General features: G+C 37.1%; 1 protein-coding gene across 2 annotated transcripts; it reads left to right on the forward strand.

Annotated features, from left to right (window-relative positions):
- Positions 1-274: 274 nt before the first annotated feature.
- COMMD9 (COMM domain containing 9) lies at positions 275-20,674 on the forward strand. Of its 2 annotated transcripts, XM_081317833.1 has the most exons (7): positions 275-335; positions 1,152-1,277; positions 2,191-2,330; positions 3,376-3,410; positions 9,469-9,577; positions 11,005-11,082; positions 18,641-20,674. In XM_081317833.1, the coding sequence occupies exons 1-7, from the start codon at positions 285-287 to the stop codon at positions 18,690-18,692; spliced, it is 591 nt and encodes a 196-aa protein (XP_081173959.1). In that variant the 5' UTR covers positions 275-284; the 3' UTR covers positions 18,693-20,674. The 2 variants fall into 2 exon arrangements, with proteins under 2 accessions (XP_081173959.1, XP_081173958.1); XM_081317832.1 differs by lacking the exon at positions 11,005-11,082 and having other exon boundaries at positions 9,469-9,572.
- The last annotated feature ends 3,802 nt before the right edge of the window (positions 20,675-24,476 follow it).

Consider the following 24,476-nt stretch of genomic DNA (forward strand, 5'->3'; position numbering starts at 1 on the left):
CAAAGAATAACTTTGAAACGTAAACAATCAATTCCCTTTGATTGCTTGCACTTCAGTTTTCGTAAGCCCCCACAAACAGTCATCTAAGATTTGGGGCGGTTCAGTCAGTGCATCCAGCTCAATTCATTCACCTATTCCTAAGCAGCTCTAAGGCTCTTTCTAAGCCGGTTAGCATTAGACTACAACTCCCAGACTGCATAGCAGTCTCAGACCTTGCCACGTGACCCACGCTATTTTCTCTTCTTCCAGTGATATTTCGTATCTAATCACATGGGAAGGGAAATATGGCCGCATTGGATAGGGAAGTGTTTGCCTCGCTTCAGTTCTTACTGAAAGTAAGTGTGTGCTTCTTTTAATATGGGGAAAACAGGATGCCGTGGAACAGCGATCAGCTGCAATCATTTTGCTCGAAAGCACATTTAAGTGACAGGGCACAGACATGCTCGTGCTTATGATTTATATCCGTGCTTCTTATTAACAAAGTGATGTCTAGTTTTGATCCCTTTTTCACCGTTGACAGGTGAGGCAGGGACATGGCTAAAAAAGAAAGCACTTTTCCTTCTCTTAGGCATTTGTAAATCTAAAGCTAAAACGTTCCATCAATAGTTAACACATTAATTAAAATTATATAACGGTTTTTCGTCGGGCTTATTATCTGAACGTCCTGAGACAAAAAAAAAAAGATGGGGAACAAGGCAAAAGCCAAACCTGGTCCTTGTTCCTCTCCAACACCTAACTTTACTCTCCTTTCAAAAGATATTATTTGTTCACTCTCCTGGTCAAGCACTACATATTTATTATATCAAAATACAAGTTACTAGGTGCCTCAGGATGCTTCAGTATGTTGCACACTATTATCGCTTGTAGGCTGTTTAGGGTTTTTGACAGCTGACTGCATCTCAGAGCTCTTCCTGTGCCATTTCTTAGATGCACTGTTTTATTCTTCTTTGCCTTGACTTTTTTGTGTTGCTCTTATTTGCATCTTCCATTCTTAATCACAACATTTCAGGGAAAAAAGCTCTAGATTTAAAACCCCACAAAGCTCCAATCTTATTTCTTCTATTTCAGTTGAGGGAGCTGACATTTAGGTTTCTGGTACTTGTTGCACTACTTTTTTGTGAAGGATCACTATTTGTTTCTCTCCTTCAAAGGCTCCTTCAAAGAATGTTGTTCGGCAGTTATGCCGAGAGTGCTTTTCTAGTTCCGGAATTATCTCCGAAAAACTCACTGAAAGTACCTGTTCCAATCTCTCAGTAACTCCCAATGAAGCAAATCAGGTAAGCTGCTGAAATATGTTCAAGATTCTATGAATACTTGAAGATACACAATATTTTACAGGAGAAAAGCATTTGTTTACAGCAGTACTTCTGAAGCAAATAAGAAGCACTCCAAGTTATTTTATAACAACAACAATAGTCAATTTGGCAAATTGGCAAAGTTATTGAAAATGACCCAGTCAAGATTTTGTGGGACTTTCAAATCCAAACAGACAGACATCTGGCTGACAACATTGCCTGACGTCACTATTGTGGAAAAGAAAAAAGTGTGGTTCATTGATATTGGAATACTAGGTGATACATGAATTGAAGAGAAACAACTAGAAAAAATATGAAATACCATGATCTGCAAATTGAAGTTGAGCAATTATGGAGGAAGAAATCAATGGTTGTACCAATAGTAATAGGAACCCTTGGAGCAATACCCAAAGGGTTGCCTAGATACATGGAAAGTTTGAACTTATGAGACCTGAATATTTGACTTTGCAAAAAAAAACAACCATTCAGAACTGCCTATATACTCAGACGTTGCCTTAACAGCTCTTAAGTCAGTGGTCAGAACTTGAACTGTTAAGTTTTTAACAGTCCCAGACTGTGAATAAAATTGAAGATTAAATCTTAAATAAAAATATACTCAGACACTACCTTAATTGCTGTTAGGTCCTTGATTAGGACTTGCACTCTTAAGTTTTTACCAGTCTCAGACTGTATATCGAATTGAAGATTAACAACAACAACAATAATAATAAAGGAAAGATAAAGGATAAAGAATAAAAGCCTAATAGGGAACTGGACAGACATAGATTACATAAATTGATGTGTTTTGTTTCTTTAAAAATGCATAAAAGGCAAAAGAAGAAATGTTTTGTTAAATGCATTGTGAAATCCTTTATCTCTGTCATTGTTCTTACAGTTAATCCAGTCTTTGCATAACCTTACAAGGCACATCATTTACCATGGCCTAACGTCGCAAGAAGAAATTTTCTGTCTCTTTCCAGATGGATTTCACCAGAATCTTAAAAATCTTGTAACCAAGATAATCCTGGAAAATATGTATGTTTCAGGTTTCTAACTTTGGGCAGAGACAAAGGGATTCAGTTTGAGGCTCATGATAGACTGTGACTTAAGAAAGTTAACTGAGATTTGATAGGTTAAACAATTGTTATGGCTGATGTATCATCTCTGGAAAATGAAAACAAGCAAAAACATCCCTTAATGTTGTTCTATATAGTACCAGCCTGAGCTGAAATTGCAGGCAAGTCTCATGATTGTAAGTCTGAATTCTGACTGACTAGCTGCTATGCATCTATCTAGACCCATGATGTCAAGAAGCTACCAATGTTTGCAGCAACCACACATTATTTTGAAACACACACAAAGGTATTGTTTGTCACATAAGGGAAATGCTTCTATTTCCATACCAAAGTATATACCCTTAGTCACTCCATACAAAAAGGGAAACTAGTAAGTTCAAGGAACTTCTCTTCATCACCCCAGTTGTATGCATTATCAGATGCACGCTGAAGACATAACTTGCCTGTTGGCCACGTCTTCTTATGCCAGTCTTTTTCAGAATGTTGCTCTTAAGATTTGTTGGTGCTCCATTTCCCGCCAGCATAGAAACTGACACATTTCAGAGTTTATTATATGACTCTATATTTTTCTATTCCAGGTCATGTAAGCCTTGCTTGAGCAACTGGATGTGATTTTTATAGTAAATTGGCCATAGTTATTTAGATTTTATCCATTGCCAATTTGCTGTTTCTTTCTGGGTGATTGTTTGTCACAGGACAACCCTGATTTCCCAGCTATAATATTACTGCTGCAAGATGAATTCAGAAAAAAGCAACTTGTCACTCACAATAAACAAGAGACATTTGCAATTACTGAGCAAAAGAAATAATTTTGCAGACTGTCACTTGTTGAAGCTGTAAGTGACACTGAAGTCCAATATGCATTAGATCTCTTCAGACTTGCTGGCCACAAAAACATAGTTTTTGGAGTAAAACTAGTTTTTTGGAATCGGTTGCTGCTTTCTGCTACTTTTCTGCCTTGCAAAGACAATTATATTTTTGAATATTCTCTTTCTTCTTTTTAGTTCTGCCTGGAGAAATGAAGCACAAGCCAGTCAAAGTGAGTAGCAGGATAATTGCTATATATAATATCACAGTTATATAACATGGCATGTCTGCATTTAATTTCACAGTTTAGGGCTATTTCACATAAAGCATGTGTGTAGCATAGAAATTGCTTCATAGATATGTCTGAAGCAAGCCTCAGTCTTTTTTGCCTATTGGAAAAGTCATGGATTCTTGTAGTATTTCTTTCAGTGTTATTATGCCCAATACAGAAATGAATAAGAAATTCTTTAAATTTAAATCCTTTAAATTCTCCTCTTTCTCTTGAGGGTCTCATCCCATCCATTCTGCTATTCACTCTGTTAAGCAGATCATCTTAGAGTGTGTGTGTGTGTGTGTGTGTGTGTGTGTGTGTATTCATTGAGTATCCATTCACTTTTGATCCTATTCTTGTTTTACCATACCCACTTATTAAATGCCCCCATTTCCAATGATCCAATTTTTTCCCCTGAAATAACCAACTGTCATCTAACAAAATAGACAGAAGCATGCTCTTATACTCTGCCATTCTCCCCTATTTCAATATTAATTCCTTGCAACAGACAGCACATTACCCATTAGCTACATTTGCACTTCTTAATTTATTTCTGTCCATTTTCCTGTCTTTAGTAAATATCCTACCAAGGTACACAGATTGATCAACCTGCTCAGTTTTTACTTTTTATCATTTGCAATCGCTCATTTCTTTTTCCTTGTGAGAATCAACCATCTTGGTCATTAATTTTCATATAGCCTAATGTTTCCTATAGATTGTTTTGGTTTCAGCATACAACAGGGCAGTGGTGGTATACAAACGTATGTGCATGTTCATCTCTAACCAACACACTCCAATATTTCTACAGGTATTCCTTATACATTTATCTATGTTCAGTGCTGAATCATTTTTAAGCATGTGTGTGTTATTTCTATTGGGTGTTGCTCTCATTACACACACCAATCAACCTTCAGTTCCCATTTTCAGCCAAATATTTGATAATGCAAGTCTATTCATATTATCATACAGTTCGACCAAATCCATAAATACACAGCAAGATTTTATTTCCCATACTGATGCATTTCCCAATGACTTTTTCTCACATCATACACTTCTCAGTAATATATCAGATTGATTCCTCTGTGAACCAAACCTTGATAAAGGCTTTTCTATATTTAGCAGGGTTGAGGACTCTCATTACAGTATCATTGTTGGCTTATTAAAGTTTTCTATTTCTTAGCATGCATTAAAATGACATTAGTATTTAAATGACATACAATTTCTTGCATTATTGTGTATCTTTCCTCCGGCCTAATTCTTGTGGGTGATAATACATTAACAATCCAGGAAAATACAATAGTGATGTGTCTTTAATATCAAACGTTTGTTAAACAAGAAATAAAATGCATTTGCTTATTTTCTACAAGGAAGTTATTTTTACAAGAATGTGCTGCTTTATGAATTTCAATATTAATAGAGAGCTAGAGATTTTGATTCTCGGTTCATATTGTACATTTCCAAACCCAGGAACATTGAAGTGGCTTATTCAAAGTCAGTTGGTGGTTTATCTATTTCAATATTATCTAGAAAAAACAATGTTCAAAGTATGTAAATTTATTTGACAGGCAGTATGTTCTGACAGCTCCTTTGTTCAGAAGTTCTATATCTAAAAATTTCTTCCCCATCTTTCTTACTTGTCTCATTTCCTTAATTCTCACTAGGATCCTTTTATGTGTTATTAAATACTGAGCTGAGATGTTCTTTTGATCAAACTTTTTGCCTACTGAATGGAACTGTGGCATGGTGTTCTAATAATCATTTGCAAGAAGGAAATAAAAACAGATGGGGAAAGCAATTTAAATTAGCAGATGAGTCATGAATTGAGGCATTCATGAAACAGAGAGCAGTTTTGCTTCAAATTCAGGAACAAACTATCACTTTCTAGAGAATCTACTGAGCTGTTTGAGGTCAGTAATGGTTGTCCTCAGTTTGAAATGAAACAAAACCTAGTAAGTAAAACAATCCTGCCTGATCTGGTAGGATGGGTAGATATTGCTGTGTAGGCAAAGTGACAGACTTCTGGGAAAAATGGTGAACTGAATATGACAACCATGTTGACATGAAATGCTAAAGAATAGGCTAGATACTTGTAATTCCTCTCCAGACAGGGAGAAAACTAGAGATTTTCCACAAGTGCTGCATACATTTGCTCCTTGTGAGAAGGCCACAATGTACTTAAGAGTTCTGGGAGATGTGGGAATAGTTACTAACATTGGTTGTGATGAAGGGGGAAGTAATTTCTTTCTATTTTTCTTTTCTTTTTCTTTATTATACTCTTTATTTTTTCTTTGTTTTTTATTTTTGGTACTTTCTTATTTTTTTTCCTTTTATTCTTTTATTTTGCATTAGTTTTTATCTTTGTAGCTGTAATTTTTAATAACGAACACGTAAAACATACACATTACATAAAGATACCTTGAGAATATTCAGACAATATTTGCCAAACTAAAATGAACAAACAGGTGAATGGACTCTCACAGAAAAATGAGGAGCCGTTCTTTATTAAAACCAGTTAAGATGCTTTACTTTTATCAAGAAATAAATGGAATGTGGCTGGAAGTCAGTTGTAGTGCAAGAGAACAAGAAATGTTCTGAGGCCTGGTAAGACAGAGTGACTACTGAGAAGAATTAATTATTTTGAGTTGGAATTCTAATGTAAAGCTATACACGTTTGTTAAATGTGTGAGAGAGGCAAAGGCCTGAGGCGAATATAGGAGGAAAATATTTTTCCCCTCCTCTCCTCTTATCCTTACCCTATCCCTTGAGAATACTTAATGGCTAAGAGAAAAAAAATCTGTCCACTTTCTCCATTTTTTGAGAACAAAATTTAGATCTTCAGCACAACTGATATCTTCTCCAGCCATTGCATGAGATATTTATGACAAGATTACACTAGGCAATGGTCATTAACTTTAAATGGAGATTAGATATTAGACTTTTGTAATGGTGATAAATAATTGTTTGAATTGCCTCTTTTCACTTTATTGGAAGTGTTTGAAGCACAAAACACCTCAGTTCTGAGCTTGAAATGAGGTCATTGCAAGGTCTGAATACTTCTGAAATGGTGGGGAAATTGTGTTGAACTTAAATTGGGACGTTTTGAGCCTGAAACATTTTTATTTTGAACTGCTTTACACACCTGTCATTTTAGTTATACTTGTTTGGAAGCAAGTCATAGTGAGGTGAATTGGATTTCTTTTCAGTAAGCATGTACAGTATAGGGTAGTATTCTGAAGGAATATATAGGATTTCTTGCACTGTAAGCATCTGTGCTATTGCTGGGTTTTTGTTTTGGGGTGGTGTTTGTTTTTTTTGCACCTTGACTTCATAAGTTCTAGTCTGCTACAAATAAAGTCAGCAGGATCTTCCAGAGCCATCCATCAAACAGAACTGTCCCTGGAGCTCTAGCAAATAGATGAGGCATCTGAAGGTTGCTATCTTATACACATGCCATTCATCAGTATGCTTTTGTTTACAGGCACCAAAACTGCAATTGTGTTCTTTCCATTAATTGGTTTTTGGAACTGTCTGGATCTTTGGCTGCCAAGTGAGCTGATGGTTGCTTGCCTCTTTCTCAGGAAGCTTGACGTTGTAGACCACTAGAGCAGTTTCGGTGTGTGAACTAGACTATAGGTTAATTAAGCCAGGCTTGGGTGGAGGAAGATGGACGAGTGGATGGAGGATAAATGTAATCCTGTGTATTTTCAGTCCATTTTTAAAGATTCTCTGACATGACATAACTTGGAAATGTTACCATCAGGATTATTTCTAGGTTCTGCGCAGGTGCAGAGTTTTGTAATCCTTGTGGAATTTAAAATGCCAATTATCTCATTAGAAAGCTAGGTTTCTAATTAGATTCAATGAATCTTAGTTGAATTTTTAAAAATCGGGGTAGGGCTTTACAGGAAATTAACAAACAGAATGTTCACCACAATCTAACCCTTATTTCTTAGAGTTAGGACACAGCTGCCTTCTACTGTGCTTCTGAAGTTCTTTGTTCCTGGTCCTACTGTAATTCATTCTTTTCCTGACATGTAAGAATCCAATCAAAATGGATCACTCAATCTGGGTTCCCCTACTCCTGTGGGGGCAAACTGTAATGAGTAAAATTCTTGTGCTTTTTTTTTAAGATGTCGAAAAGGAAGGTTTATCTAAACTTCGAGCCTTTCATGACAAATTGAACTGTCCTTAGTTCAGCCTTTTTTAATAACTTGTCAGTCTTGTCAGAATTATGAGGCAATGTCCTTCTCTGTGAGGCAACAAGTCCAAATACTGTATAGTGATCAATACAGAGAAAACAGTTTAACTTTTTGATACCAATAACAAATATTTAGAAATCAGCTCTATGCAGATATATAAAAGGGGAAAAAATCATGTGGATAATCTGAACAAAAATGTTAGAACTGTTCAGGGCTAAATATAGATTTTGCATCAGAATTAAGAAAAATTTCTATAATTAGATTCAATAAAGTAAATAAAATTAAATGAGCAATATAAAGCCTATTCCTTGGCCTATTCACAGTAAAAATGCAGAATTCCATCACTACTGAGCCATTATAGTCTTCATTGAAATGTTTTATTTCTCTCTCTTTCCCTCTCCCCTGCCCCCACCAATATCTTTATTCCAAAAGTGTGCTGCATTTGTTTGTTTTCTCCAGGGAGGGAGATTTCTTTCTATGCATACCTACTTAGAAGGAAATCCCACTGATTTCAAACTTCAATTGCATGAAAGGAGTAATACATGCTTATTTATTTTGACCAACTCATTTTGCTTCCATATATTCAGAAAATTCTTGGCTGGATTGAACAGAGGGCGAAAGAGTCACAGTGCGTATGATACAGAGCCACAGAAGAAGAAAAATATAACTTTCCTGAAATGGAAAGAAAAAAAAATAGCAAGTTACATTTCTTCATTCTAGATTTTCCCCCTATATTTTCAGTTTTGTTTCTAGAGCCATAAGGGAAAAAAATCTGTTTTAACGAGTTTTCAGCTGCCTCTGGAATATAGATAGTCTGTAACATGGAGTGATCAGCCTAGTGTCCTCTAAATTTTGTTGGACTACACCTCCCCCAATTCTTTGTCATTGGTTAATGGGAGTTGGTTGGAGACCCAGAAAGGTACCTTAGTGCTTAAGCATCTTGTAAAGTAATTTAACTTATTACACGTAGTAGGATACAAAACCTAAGTGCTACTTTGTAAATAACAATTCTTCATATTTTTGACATTCAAACAGGGGTTGCCTCCTTACATAATATTGTATGCCACTCTACATATGATGGTAGAAAAACAATCTAAGCAGTATGATTGTGCAATGAATCTGCATTATATTGAATGAAGCTATTGATCTGCCATTCTTTATTTAGTAATATTTTATTTAGTAATCACTTCTATTCAGCTTTCAAGATTTCTGGCAAGGATCTTTTCTAACCCTTTAACTGAAAATCGACTTAGGAAATCATGAATATGAGACTCTGTACATATGTCTACCAATAAGTTATCCAATTAGTTGAATTTTATCCACTTACCAACTTTCTCTCTAGGGTTTAATGCAAATGTTTTTCACATCACATTCATAATCATTTTAGCTGGAGGTATCAATTAAGCCTAGATCTTTTATACTATTGTATACTTGTATACTCTGTTATGCCCACCAAGAAATAGACTAGGTCAGCCTTGCCAAACTTGGTGCCATCTGCTTGTTTTGAACTTCCAGTGTGGCCACTAGCTGAGGATTATGGGTTTTGCAGATGGATATATTTATAAGTGATAAATTGAGAAAAGTTGTTCTAGAGCTGTTTACTTTCAAGCTTTCATGAAGCATATTAATGTAAAGCAAGCCTTCTACAAAGTGTGGGTGAACTTCAGCTTTTATTTGGATAAACCTTTGAAAAATTCTGGAATTGTTTAGCAAAATTGGTGGTGGTTGCAAAGAACAGAAGTATGTGCTGAGAGGTAGAGTTCAGACTTGAGTGTATTTATTCTTTGATTCCATTCCATTCCATGTCCTTTCAATTTCAGTTTCCCTCCCAAGGCTAGTAGATATGGATTGGAGAGTGGACATCAAGACATCTTCAGACAATATCAGCAAAATGGCTATTCCTACCTGCCTGCTTCAACTGAAGGTATTGTCAAATGGATTTTCATGCATTGTCATTTATTTGTTCTTAAACTGAGGTACACAGCTTTTCCTCTCCTGTACAGATACACACACACACAGGCACACATATACGTGTGTGTGTGTGTGTGTGTGTGTGTGTGTGTGTGTATACAAAGAGAGAGAGAGAGAGAGAGAGAGAACATGTCAGGATCATAGTATTTTATGAATAAATAGCACAGACCAAGTTAAACCAGTCTCAGAGCACTGCCCACGACTGTGTAGTGTGCATCCAGTGTATAAAGAGGTTCCCAAGTTACGGTTTTATGTATTTATTTATTTAATTTTTATTTATTTATTTATTTTATTTGCTCCCCATTTCATTTCATAACAACTCTGGGTGGCTTATAGCATTAAAAGCATTAAAATCATAAAAGGTAAATATTTATAAAACAACAAAAATGGAAATTACAATCAAAAATAGAATTATAGTTAAAAGATGGGGAGGAAAGGAGCAAGATGCACATGGTGGGGGAGGTGGGATTGCCTGTGTAAGTTCATTTTCCCGTGTGTCAGTGCTCACACTGCAAGCATCTACAAAACGTGGCTATGAGTTTTGCTGCCAGTGCATAAATTGTGTATATAAGTCAGGACTTGCATAACTTGAAGATGTGTAATAATCATCAGCCTTACCACCGCCTCATCTCATTATGCAGGCATTAATCCACTGGTTGATTGCTATAAGTTAAAGCTGTTCTAATAATCAACTGGTGCCTGCAATTTAAATTTTGTAGAAAGTTTATGACCCCAAATTTCCATTTGTATGCTGTTCTTCCCATTGAAAATATTCCCTAAGCCACCACATATGATAGAAAGAGCCTGGTATTTGATGGCATTTCCAACATTTCATAGATCTGTCCTTAAACTTAGCTAGTCTTTTTGGAGACATATGCCATCTATAGAACATCTTGTACATATTTTCCTTATACGCTGTTGCCATTGTCAGTTTATACGGTAGTTTCTTTCCCATAATTGCTGCCATCTTATCTAATTCAATCGTATATCCAAAATTTCTTGACCATTTTATCATTGACTCCTTAACTTGCTCCTCCTCTAATTCCCTATATAATAAGTAGCTATACATTTTTTAATCCATTTTTCTTCAGTTCCCGTAAGTATTTCATCTAACTCTGTTCTCCCCAAATTAAAACCATCTATTTTAGCATCTTTTTCATATCTAGATTGTATTAGCGTTCTCATGTACCAATGCATCTTTATTCCTTGTTCCTCTAATTGTTGTTTGGTTTTCAGCTTCCCTGTGTCTGTGAGTAGGTCTTTATATCTTATAATGTTTCCCATGTTAAACATATTGGGGTGTATTAACGCTTCCATAGTTGAGAGCCAATCTGGAATCCTCAAGTAATGCTTTCTCTTTATTTTCTCCCAAACCATCAATAAAGAATTCCTGATATGATGTCGCTGGAAATAGCTGTGTATTCTATTTTTCCCATACCATATGAACGCATGCCATCCCAACTGTAAGTCATGTCCCTCTAATGTCAATAATCTAGTATTCCTCAGTAAGATCCATTATCTCATCCATGACATTGCTGCAGCCTAGTAATATAATTTCCAATTAGGTAAGCTAAACCCATCTCTGAGTCTTGCATCCTGTAACATTTTTAGATTAATCCTTGCCTTTTTCCCCTGCCAAATATATTTCAAAATTATTTTATTTAGCCCTTCAAAATATTTCTTTTCCAATCTTATTGGTATTGTTGAAAACAAAAACAACAATCATGGAATGTATTCATTTTGATTATTGCAGTCCTACCCATTAATGATAGTTGTACCTTTTTTCATTTATCCAAATCTACTTCAATTTGTCTTTCAATTTATAATAGTTATCTTCTTTAATTGTTATACATCTTGCTGTCAGGTGAATCCCGAGATATTTTACCTTCTTTACAATCTATATCTCTACCTTTCATCAATTCTTTTTTGTTTTGTTTTTCAGTAATATTTTTCACTAACATTTTTGTTTTATCTTTATTAATCTTCAAACCTGCTACCTCACCATATTTTTCTATTTGTTCTATTAATACAGGTCCTGTCTCTAGTGGCTCCTCCAAGATAAATACTAGATCATCTGCGAAAGCTTGTAGCTTATATTCTTCTCTCTTAACTTTCATACCTTTATACAGTATCCTTTTTCTGTCTTATAGTTCTATTTAGTATCTCTAGTGCCAATACAAACAATAATGGGGATAAAGGGCATCCCTGCCTTGTTCCCTTCATAATATTAATCTTTTCAGTCATATCTCCATTAATCATTATTTTGGCTATTTGCTTATTGTAGATTGCTTTAATTACATTTATAAATTTCTCCCCAAAATCCATAATCTGTAGTTGTCTTATCATGAATTGCCAATTCACATTATCGAATGCTTTCTGCGCATCCAAAAATATCAATGCCATCTGTTTTTTGGGATGTGTTTCATAGTATTCTAATGTGTTTAATATAATTCACATATTGTCTCTAATCTGTCTTTTGGGCAGGAACCCATTTTGATGCAAATGTATAAATTCATTTAGGAACTTTTTAAGTCTTTCGGCCATGATTGATGCGAATATTTTGTAGTCCACATTCAGCAAGGAAATAGGTCTATAGTTCTTTATTTTCTGTATTTCCATTTCTTCCTTTGGTATCAGGGTAATAAGTGCTTCCGACCACGAATCTGGTATCTTAGCTTCAGAGAGGAGTTCATTATAGAGTTCCAGCATTACATTGCCTAACACTTCCTGCAATATTTTATATAGTTCCGCTGGTAGCCCATCTGGTCCTGGTGTTTTGCCATTCTTTTGTTTTTTAATTGCTTCTGTTAATTCCATCATTGTTATTTTCTCTTCTAGTAGCTTTTTAAATTTCTCTGGTACTTTAGGTATCTCTGTTTTTTCCAAGAATTGTTTTATCCTATCATCTGAAACTGCTTGTTGCTTATATAAATTCTCATAATATTCCCAAGTATTTTTTTCCTTTTCTTCATTCCGGTGTTGTAAAGTCCCCTCAGCATCTTTCAGTTGTTTAATCCATCTCTTCTCTTTCTCCTTTTTAATTTTATATGTCAACCATCTCCCTGGTTTGTTTGCATGTTCAAAAAAGGTTTGTTTAGCTGCCTTTATTTTCATTGCCACTTCTTCATTTTCTATTAAGTTCATTTTATGCTTGTTCAACTCCATTAATTTTTTTATCTTTTTGTTTTGTGTATGTTTCTGTAATTCTTTCTCAAGAGTCTTATATTCTTCCTCCAGTTTTTCCCTAGTTTGTCTTTTCTGTTTATTCTTTTTCCCCATGTAAGATATAGCAAGTCCTCTCATGTAGACTTTCGCCGTATCCCAGACATTTTGAAGTGAGGTATCTTCTTTTTTGTTTTCCTTGAAGAAGTGAGTTATTTCTTTTTCCATATATTGCTGGAAGTCTTTTTCATTCAATACAGTTTGATTTAATGTCCATCTTGTTCTTTTGTTTTGTCTTTTCCATATAATTGTGACTGGGTTGTGGTCCTCCCATGTGTTTGTTTCTATGTTTATATTTTGTGTACTTGTAAATAACTCTATTGATGTCCATATTATATCTATTCTCGACCAGGACAGGTATCTGTTAGAATAGAATGTATATTGCTTCTTTTCCGGATATTTTTCTCTCCAAACATCTAATATATTTAATTCATCCACCATATTATGAAAAGATTTTGGAAGTGTTCTCCTTAGGGTCTTTTTTTTTTGTCGTACTTTAATCCAGCCCAGCCTTTACGATAGCATTGAAATCTCCAATCATACATGTGCTTTCAAATTCCAATTCTATTATTTTCTGGTGTAATTTTGAATAGAAATTTTCTTGGTTTTCATTTGGGGTGTAAATCGCTACCAATAAAGTTTTTTTACAATTCATAATTACTTCCACCATTAAAATTTGCCCTTCTTCATCTGAATATATCAATGTAGTTTGTATTGCTTTTTGAACATATAATACCACACCTCTTTTACTCTGATCTGCAAGTGAGGTATATAATTCTCCCAATTTTGGATATTCTAGTAGATTTTTATGTTGTGTCTTAATATGAACTTCTTGTAAGCAAATTATGTCCATTTTTAGTTTCCCCAATTTATTTAGTGTTCTTTTTCTTTTTATAGCCGAATTTAGTCCATTTACATTTATCAAAATTGCTTTTATCTCTTCTTCCATGATTTTTTATTTGAAGTTTTAGTTGCTCTCGTTATTCTCATCTCTCTTTGCTCTTTTGCCTGTTTTGCTCTTGTCCCTTCTCTCAACACCTTTTCCTCCTGTTCTATGCTATACTTACTCCGTTGCTTCTCTGTCTCGTCTCCTTGCTGTCTGATTACTCTTTCCCCTCTCAGCCTTTCTTTTTCTTGCTGCCCAAAGTATTGATCATAGAAAAGTTCTGCTTTCTCTAATGTGTCCAGTCTACGTCTCTGTTCTTGCCAATTTATCATTACTCCTTCTGGTATTAACCATCTAAAATTTATCCCTTTTTTAATTAAGCATTTTGTCAGAAATTGATACTCCTTTCTCAGGTCTCTCACTCTTCTTGGGATCTGTTTTAACATCACTATCTCTCTTCTTTTGTATTTTATTTTAACATTTCTCAACTGCTGTAGTATATCTGCCCTTAATGCTTTTTTAGTAAATCTTATATGCACCTCTCTGGGGAGAGTATTTCTCGTTGCACATCTAGTATGTATTCTAAATATCTCATCTATATCATTAATTGTCTTTTCCTTGCTTTCCTCCAATGCTTCTGCTAATATTCCCGCCATTACATCTGCTAGGTTCTCTCCCTTTTCTTCTTCAACATTTTGGAATCTTAAATAATAATCAGCTCTATCCATCTCTAAAACGATAATCATTTTTTCCTGATTCCTGTCTGTTAATGTAAGTCGGTTATCAATCTCCTCTAGTCTCTTATCTATTAATTCAATTCTTTCTTCAGCTTGTTGCAATCTTTGTGTGCAGAAGCTAAAACCTATTGGAACATAATCAGATCATGGATAGAAAAGATGATACAACAATGTATAGAATTAAGACCAGAAATATTCCTGTTGGGTATTTTACCAGAGAAATATAGTAAAGAGCACACATATTTGATTATTCATATAACCACTGCAGCTAGGATTGTGTTTGCACAAAACTGGAAGGCACTGAAAGCTCCTCCAGAAGAAGAGGTGATCAGGAAAATAATGGAATGTGTAGAAATAATAGATTAACAATGATAATTAAAGATAAGACAGAGTGAGAGTATTATGAAATTTGGGGAAAATTTTACAAGTGGGTGAAAAAGAGAATATGCTTAAAAGACGGCTAACACTAATTTAGATGGAAGAAAAATGAGGAGATAAGGAGGGAGACCCAGGCGACACAGTATTGCATAACCGGAAGTAGTATAAAAATTTATAGAAGTATATACCGAGAAGGTCAGATTTATAGAAATATTGATGTAATAGAAAATTAATGTTATCATACCTAATATAGATAGTGAAAATCTAAGGGAGAGGAGCTGCTCGGACATTACCCCTGAATTGTATCGGAAGAGGAATGGGAGGGAAGAAAGGAGAGGAGAGAGGGAAGAGAGTAGAGGAGGGGGAAGGAAGTAGGAAGGTTGAAGGAAAAGAGGAGGAGAAGTGGGGAGAAACGAGGGGAGTGGTGAGGGAAAGAGGAGAGGAGAGGAAGAGGAGGGAAATAGGAATGTATGTATCTGTATTGTGGTATATTTGTTGACTTGCTTGTGGAAGAAATGGAAAAATAAAAATGAATATAAAATAAAAAAATAAAAAATAAAATATTCCCTAAGCCACGGGTGTCAAACTGGCCACGTCACTTGACGTGTCGCAACGTATTGCGACTTTTTTTGCATTGCCGGAGCTGGGGTGGGCGCGGCCTCCAAATGATGCAACTGGCCCACAGGCCGGCAGTTTGACACCCCTGCCCTAAGCAGACAGAGAAAATATGGTAATGGTTGCCACTTAGGCAGGTTGCAAGGAGAGTTTTCATAAGCTGCATGAAGGTGCAAATTGCATAAACATTTCTTAAGATCTGTGAGTGAAATTAGATTCCACGAAGGTCTATACCGTCCCCTATTAGCCATGAGTAATAATCATAAATGCCTTAATAAATGTCTGAGTCCTAAAACTGGTCTGGGGATGGAACTATGAATCCTCTTTCAAGCTATAGTACACTGATAGGAAGACTGCTTCTTTGGGTAGTTGTATATTGTGTAGGACAGTGATACAGTAAATTTCCTAGAGCTGTTTTTTGTTTCCTCTGGTCATTTTCCAAATGGCACTAAAAAAATTTGTAAAGTCAACATGACCAGAGGAAGGGGCAGAAAGTAAAAAGAAAATAGTATGTTTAAAGTGGTTTTGTCATACAAGTAGTCCTTGACCTTGCAACCACAAATATGAACTGGAAAACTTGTCATTTAAGTTAACTTAACCACATTTTACAATTTTTTTAGCCATGGTCATTAAGCGAACCACTGTGGTTACTGAGGCATCATATGACCTTGACTTACAATCTTCCCTGCTGGCTTACCCACTGACTTTGCTTATTGGAAGATGGCTGAGAAGGTCACAAATGTCAATCACAGGATGCTATCACCATAGCAACAAATGCCAAGCAATAGGACTTAGACTTACATACTGCACCATAGTGCTTTACAGACCTCTCTAAGCGGTTTACAGAGTCAGCGTATTGCCCCCAACAATCTGGTTCTTCCTTTTACCAATCTTGGAAGGATAGAAGGCTGAGTCTATTTCGAGCTGTCAGGATCGAATTCCAGACTGTGGGCAGAGTTAGCCTTCCATACTGCATTCTAACCACTGCGCCACCAGGGCACCGAATCACAACCATATACCGTATATACTTGAGTATAAGCCGAATTTTTCAGCCCACTTTTTGGGCTGAAAAATTCCACTTCGGCTTATACTCCAGTCAACAAAAAAACTTACCGAGGACTTGTGCGCGGCCGAGGCTTTGGTGCTACTTTCAGAGCCTTCTCCGCTAATCAGCTGTCTGCCCATCAGCTGTCCATAGGGATGCTGCAAAGCTCTCCTTCTCTAGGCCTTGGACTCCCTCCTGGCTGAAGAGTAGATGAACCAAGCCAGCAAGGAGACAAAATGTTTCTGCAGCTGTTTTTCCTCTGAAGTTTTTTTTTTTTTTTAAAGTAATCTCCGAAGGTTATGCCAGAAAATGGAGGACGCTGGGTCTTTGCAAGCTTTAGCTGTCCGCCTGGCTGCCTGAAGGCCGCCCTTTTCAGGCAGTCTGACAGACAGCTAAAACTTGCAAAGACCCAGCGTCCTCCATTTTCTGGCACAACTTTTAGGTCTTTGCAAGCTTTAGCTGTCCGCCTGGCTGCCTGAAGGCCGCCCTTTTCAGGCAGTCTGACAGACAGCTAAAACTTGCAAAGACCCAGCGTCCTCCATTTTCTGGCACAACTTTTAGGGATTTATTATTATTATTCCTACTACTACTATTACTACTACTACTACTTCAGGAGTAAAAAGGTGCAGAAAAAAATTCTCTCCTTACTAGCTTAGTTCCTCTACTCTTCCATCTGGAGCCAAGGTAAGATTTTAAAAAGGGATATTGGTTGGAAGGCAGAGGGAGAGTTTAGTTTTAGCATCTAAAAAAAGGGGGGGGGGAAATCAGCGAGTACATCCCAACCAGCTTTTTATGTTTTTGTTATTGAAGAAATATGGGGGAGGGGGAGGGGTTCTGGGGTGGGTTGGGGAGGGGATAATATTGTAACTTCAATAAACATTTTCAATAAAAAAAAAGAAATATGGCTTTCTGGGGGAAGGTGGGGAGGGCGTTAAGGAAAGAAAGGGTTTTTGGAAGCTCGTCCTGAAGCTGCCTTTTGTGCAAGGGGCCTTTTCTCAAAGCCTAGAGAGGCAGCTTTGTTGCCTCCCCGTAGACAGCTGATGGGCGAACACCAAAAGCTCCAAAAGGCTAGGGAACTAGTCCCAGAACAAAACGGAGACCTGCCTGGCGGCAGAGGCTTGCAGAGCGCGGATCCAGCCTCCGAGGCATGCAGAACGGCGGATCGGCTTATACTCGAGTCAACAACTTTTCCCAGTTTTTGGGGGTGAAATTGGGGGTCTCGGCTTATACTCGAGTCGGCTTATACTCAAGTATATACGGTAACTGCAGGGATGCTGCGTGGTGGGAGTGTAAGGGTGAGGATCAATCATAAATTACTTTTTTCAGTGCCATCATAACTTTGAGTGATCACTAAACATAAATGGTTGTTAAGCAAAAACTACCTGTAGTATCTTCAGAAAACATAAATGGCTGGACCGAAAAGCCATATTTAGGTTTCGTAAATAGTAACAAGATAGAAAATCCCTATGCTAGCTTTACTTCCAACCTCTTGTGTTGAGTTGGAACTTCTGAAGGGTGATTATACTCATGTCAGATTTCATCTGATCACTCTGTAGTCATTGAAAATACTCTAAGCATATTCAGCAAATCTCTGAATGTGGTTACTTGTATCACTCAGGTTTTAGCAAACTTTAAGTTAATTGCCCAAAATATAAGCTTAAACCAATAGAATTTTAAATAGGAATGAGACTTTTCATGTTGATTTCAGTGGAACAGATGCCACCAAGCTAGGATCAATTGTACTGTTTGCATATTATCATCTCTATGATTATGACTTACGAAGAAGCACTTACGCAATGGTTAACAGCTACTGCAAAGGCAATGTTTTGCATTACAATGAAACCACATTCAGACAACACAGAATATATATGGCAGCCTGACAAGGAAAGAGAAACCAGCTGTTTGACTTCTTCCAAGAAACTTGTCTAGCTTTTTTGGAGCAGGATTAGATTAAACCAAAAGGGAGGGAAAATGAGTAGTAAGTAAAGACAAGAAAGTTTGAGCTCTCTGGCCTATACTCCAGAATCAAATATTCTATCTGTTTTTGGAGAAAGTGCAGTAATGAAGAAGCCATATATGCCTTGAGGGTATATTGCTTTTATATTTAGGATGGCTAAAAAACTCTGGTTTTCTTTCAGATTCAAGAAGATGCTGGCTTGTGTGGGAATAACTTTGCAACTTCTGCATTAACAGTAGAGCTGAACAAACAAACATTGGACACTATGCTGGATGGTCTAGGGAGGATTCGGGATCAGCTTTCTACAATTGCAAATAAATAATACACTAAGTAAAAAAAACCCAAAACCCTGTATCGGCCATTTGTATCCATAAAAATATTTCTTTCTACTGGTAACTTGAGTATGATATTTCATAAGGATTCATTTAGCCATGCTATTTTGTTTCACCACCTCAAGGGCTAAACAGAGTTTTAATAATCTAGATATTCTCAAAGAAGATTGTATTCTGGGTACACTGCCTAAAATAAGCTTATAATGTCAGTCAGGGCCTCAGTTTACATCTATTGCTACAGAAGTTAAAAACTGCGGTTAATAGGAAAGTTTTAACAAGAAAAAGGAGCAGCCGGTGTAGCAGATTATTATTTTTTTTAATCCCATTTATATCCCGCCCTTCTCCGAAGACTCAGGGCGGCTTACAATCTAAAACACAAATCAATGTGCTTAGCAATAGCCTTCATTCTATGTATATGCCTGCTTATTAGGGCTTTCACACACACCCCCAAGCGGCATTATTACAAAGTCAGTTTATTGCCCCCAATAATCTGGGTCCTCATTTTACCTACCTGGGAAGGATGGAAGGCTGAGTCAACCTTGAGCCTGGTGGGACGCGAACCTGCACTAATTGAGGCAGCTGGTGTTACTTAAGGAGGCATTAGCCCACTGCTCCACCAAGGCTCTTCCCTGGACTAAAATTGCACCACACAAATGCAGCTAATAGATTAGCTTCCAATTCACACACACGTTTGAAAAAGATGTGCTGAGGAGCATGTCACTGGAGATATTTCCTCTTCACTGATGCATCATTTTTGACATAGGACACTGTGGGACAGTGTGTTTTGTCATTGCAGAATGTCATTTTTCAGTAAGCCAACTGTTGTTTGCCAAATAACTCCGAACTTTGTAAAAGCAAAAAAATAAAATAAAAATGGAAAGTGTCACTTCATACTGATTTTAACAAGAAATGAGAGCTGTTGGAATTTGGATATACAAAATAAAAGCCCTAATAGCAATTTTAAGTCCTTGTAGCAGCAGTGCCTTTGCAGCATGTATGAAATATTAAGATTTCATTAAAATACTTACATTCTAACAACTGAACTTTATCTATTTTCATTTATTTTAAGCAAATGATTTTTCACTCCAAGGTGCCATGAGAATAGATCTATTTTGCATTTTTTTTTTGTTTAACTAAGCTTTAAAGTTATATTCCCTCGGTATTTTCAATGATCCGGTTTCATGCTGTGATATTTATCCCATATTTTTCCTTGTGTGCATGAAGTGTGTATACATTTGTTTTTCTTTTCTCTTCTTCCTAAGGTGATTTCACTGAACACTCACATAGCGATATCAGCAGAGAATACCTGGCTAGTTTCTACTCTGGAATCTTTTTTTTTAAAATTCCATTTATATCCCGCCCTTCTCCGAAGACTCAGGGCGGCTTACAAGCTTAGCAATAGCCTTCATTCTATGTATATGCCTGCTTATTAGGGCTTTCACACACACCCCAAGCGGCATTATTACAAAGTCAGCTTAATTGCCCCCAACAATCTGGGTCCTCATTTTACCTACCTCGGAAGGATGGAAGGCTGAGTCAACCTTGAGCCTGGTGGGATGCGAACCTGCACTAATTGCAGGCAGCTGGTGTTACTTAAGGAGGCATTAGCCCACTGCTCCACCAAGGCTCTCTTCCTGATGTGTTCCTACTTATATGAACTTTCCCCAACTTGGTGCTTAAGAAAACATCTGAAGTCATTCCTGGAGGCATTTGGATGATAGGATTGAAGCTAGCAATGCAGGAACAGCACAGTTTGCACCAGTCAGATCTATCGGAGCAGGGGAATTCCAATCTCAAGAGCGGAATAGAGTGGTCCAAAGTCTGTTGATTCAAATGGATGGGAAGAAGAGGCTTAAGATTTAAATCCCAAATCTGACATAAAAAGGGCTTTAATTTCTGATTTCCAGTAGGTAGATCTTCTGGGTGTGGTGTGTTTTTTCTTATCAATAATAAAGCAACTTACCTAGAACTATCAAGTTTGTGAGCCTTTTACCACTACCCAAATCCTTGAATGCGGAATCGTTTCCAGAAAAGCAGAGATGTATAATCATGCGTCGCCTGAGGTTTGAATTGGTAGCAGAATGGATAAATTCAGGATGATGAGGAATTGGAACTGAAGCATTAAATTCAACGCCCATTGGATATAGTTTCCACTGATTTTCAATGTTGTTGTTAGTTGCAAAGTCGTATCCGACCCATCGCGACCCTATGGACAATGTTCCTCCAGGCCTTCCTGTCCTCTACCATCTTCTGGAGTCCATTTAAGCTCACGCCTCCTGCTTCAGTGACTCCATCCAGCCACCTCATTCTCTGTCGTCCCCTTCTTCTATTGCCCTCGATCTTTCCCAGCATTAGGCTCTTCTCCAGTGAGTCCTTCCTTCTCATTAGGTGGCCAAAGTATTTGAGTTTTAGCTTCAGGATCTGGCCTTCTAAAGAGCAGTCAGGGTTGATCTCCTCTAGGACTGACCGGTTTGATCGCCTTGCAGTCCAAGGGACTCGCAGGAGTCTTCTCCAGCACCATAGTTCAAAGGCTTCAATTCTTTGGCGCTCAGCCTTTCTTATGGTCCAGCTTTCACTGCCATACATTGCAACTGGGAAGACCATAGCCTTGACTATACGCACTTTTGTTGACAGGGTGATATCTCTGCTTTTTAGTGTGCTGTCTAGATTTGCCATGGCTTTCCTCCCCAGGAGCAAGCGTCTTTTAATTTCTTGGCTACAGTCCCCATCTGCAGTGATAAATCAATGATAAATCCTCCCAATTAGAAGTAATTAAGGTTGCCTCCCAGCAGTATATGGTTTGAAACATCAACAAAAACACAAATCTCTATCTCTGGTTGGTGGTATATGACCAGAGATTGTATCCTAAAAATAGTCTCTCTCCACTCCTCTGTAGGATGTTAATCCCTGGCAGAAGTCATTGTTTGTACTTTCTTCTACAAAAGTCATTCTTAGCCCAGTTGCTATTAACCATTTGTCCAATATTATCCTTCCCTTGCAGTGAATTAGGTAAGGTAGAAGTTATCTTCCTTTTCCCTTGATTGCCACAGCTGGCCAGCTGTTGTGGGGTGGGTGACCTTGTCTGGGATAGTTTTCCATGTGTTTCCTCGCAACATTATCCATTGTCTTACCTTCCACTGAGCCCTAAAAATATCTGTTTCATGCATTTTGATCACATAATACTGAATCCCCTGATTTCTAGCACTTAAGCTGGCATTGTTGAAATGCTAAATATTTCTTTCAGATCTGGAAAGGCAATTGCTCCCTGTCCAGTTACCATAGTGATCGTCATACCTCTCATTCCAAAACAAAAATAATGTCTCGCCTATGCCTATCACTTCACATCAGAAGTTACAAAAAAAAAGCAGGAAGGTATATTGTTTGCATTTCCTTCTTTTTCTCTTCGGTTGTATTCCAGTCCCTCATTTTTAATGACCAATCAGTTCTGGCTTTTAAAAGGTATTTCTATTTTTTTGTTAAATATAGAAAAGTGAACAAAATTTTCACTTTTCTCTATAAAAGTGAAAACATAACCAGAAATACTGAACTGGCAACCTGAAGTTAAATATGTGAATGAGATGTCTCTTTGCATTACACCGTGATATCATCCTAATATTATTTTCCTTTAGCCTCCTAACACATTACATACATACTTCTCAATATTTATAACTGTTGTGTAGGTGAGGGTATCAAGAAATAATGCCTGAGGACAATTATGTGCCAGATCTGAAGTCTGAACATTTTTTTTGTTCCCAGCTGTTGGCTATGATTTATCTTATTGGGTAAAGCAGAAAATCATTTTATATACCATAGTGAGCTGCTTTATATAAGATTAAATTGTGGGTTCTTCTAATTCAGTCATCTCTGCAATGGTTCTCAAGATGTTGAGGCTAAATGCAAGTGTTTGCTTCCAGGGCATAACCTTGACTGGTGAGATATTTGTTCTGCTAGAAATGAGCCAATGGAATAATCTGATCCCTTTCTTTGATGTTTACTCAGCCGTATACCTCTTAATAGGAAGCCACATTTGCTAAGTCTTAAGTGTTGAAAAGCAGGTCTATGTTTGCCTGAGATGCTTTTTTCATTCATAACATTTTGCTGCCTTCAGATGAAACCCTTCCCATTGGCATTCAGGACATTAATCCTATGCTATTAATTACCCTAATTTTCCTGCATCCTTCTCTCTTTGAGGGCAGTTTTGTATATAAAATGGTTGGCTGATTTACTTTCTGTAAGGCCTTCTGAGGCTGGACTTGTTCAAGCTTTATTGAATAGCTGTCTCCCACTCAATGTAACTTGATTGAGGTTTAATAATTCCGCTGCCAATCTGCTTGCAGCTTTCCAGCACCATGTTGCAGATTCTGACCACCAGACTGGCAAATTCCACTTCTTCCCAAGCAGTGTGGCTGGTTTATATGCTATCTGTATCTTGAGGTAAATTTAGTGATGGTTAATTATGCTAATATGTGGTGTTTATATGACACCTATTCAACTACTATTAAGCCAACTATACAAATGGGGTAGCTAGCCTGATTTGTCTGAGCTCTATTCCAGTAAATCACAGTGAACCTTTGGATCACTGTTTCTCAAGCTGTTTCTCAGCATGTTTTCCCCATGCTGGCTGGGGAATTCTGGGAGTTGAAGTCCACACAATTTAAAGTTGCCAAGGTTGAGAAACATTGCCTTGGAGGACTGACTGCATAGGTCTGACTCCAGAAATGCTCATTCAGAAGTGAATGTTGTTCTTTTCTTTCAACAGCTTCCCCTGCAGGATGTTGTATAGGTCTTCTAAGACAGAAGTGGACGACATTGCCTCCTGTGATTCCTGGATTACAGCTCCCATCATCCCTCACCTTAGCTTTGCTGGGGACAGCAGAGGAATTGGAGTGTAGTCACATCTGGAGGACCATACTTTCTCCATCCCTGTTCTAATAGGACACTGGTATTTTGAAGGTCAAAAAAAAGTGGAAGGAAACATTCTCTAGTTCTGCAGAATTCATCCCCCTCACGTGCCCATGTTAGCCTCTGACCTACACATTACACACAAACCTGTATATAATGATATAAATTATAAGAGGCTATTGTCTTAGGTGGAATGCTAATAGGAGAGGAAACAGATGTTTAATCATTACTTCTTTGGCATTTTTTTTTGTTCAAAACCACCAGCTTTCTTAAAAAAATGTTAGGAAAAAAAATTACTACAAGAGCATATTGTGTGGCAGCAAAATTCTGCTTATTTCTATATTCAAGATAATGATAGTTTGAGTCTGCTCTTATGGAAATGATATTCTCCCTTCAGACCATTGACCTATAATAGAACAAGTAGTGGCATGCTGGGGTTGAGCAAACGAAGGACACAACATTCCCTCTTCTGTCAGAAAATATATGGGCTAATTTCATTGTGCGACAGTATGTTAATATTATGCAGACTCTGTCAGCTCAAGTATTTTGCTTCTAGGTTTAGATCGTCAAATCATTAAAGTTTAGGGTTGAATGCTTTAAAGAACTTAATCTTCAAGGAACTGCCATATAAAAGCTAGGCAAGTATCAGAAGAGGAAAATATATATAAAAAACCAATAGAAGAGTATATGTGTAGTTCAGAGTTGAACTGTAAAATTATTGGTGCTCTCTGGGCTTGGCTGTTTGCTTGCAGACATTTCATTATTTGACTAGGAAACATAATC

This window comes from Vipera berus, assembly GCF_964194415.1.
Source record: "Vipera berus genome assembly, chromosome: 1".
Taxonomy (NCBI): Eukaryota; Metazoa; Chordata; class Lepidosauria; order Squamata; family Viperidae; genus Vipera; species Vipera berus.

What these genes read in the sequence shown, in the direction of transcription:
- COMMD9 (XM_081317832.1), top strand. Translation starts at nt 285, where the DNA reads ATGGCCGCATTGGATAGGGAAGTGTTTGCCTCGCTTCAGTTCTTACTG. An exon ending in CTCCCAATGAAGCAAATCAG is followed by an intron (nt 1,278 to 2,190) that starts GTAAGCTGCTGA and finishes TTGTTCTTACAG; the next exon opens with TTAATCCAGTCTTTGCATAA. An exon ending in AAGATAATCCTGGAAAATAT is followed by an intron (nt 2,331 to 3,375) that starts GTATGTTTCAGG and finishes TCTTCTTTTTAG; the next exon opens with TTCTGCCTGGAGAAATGAAG.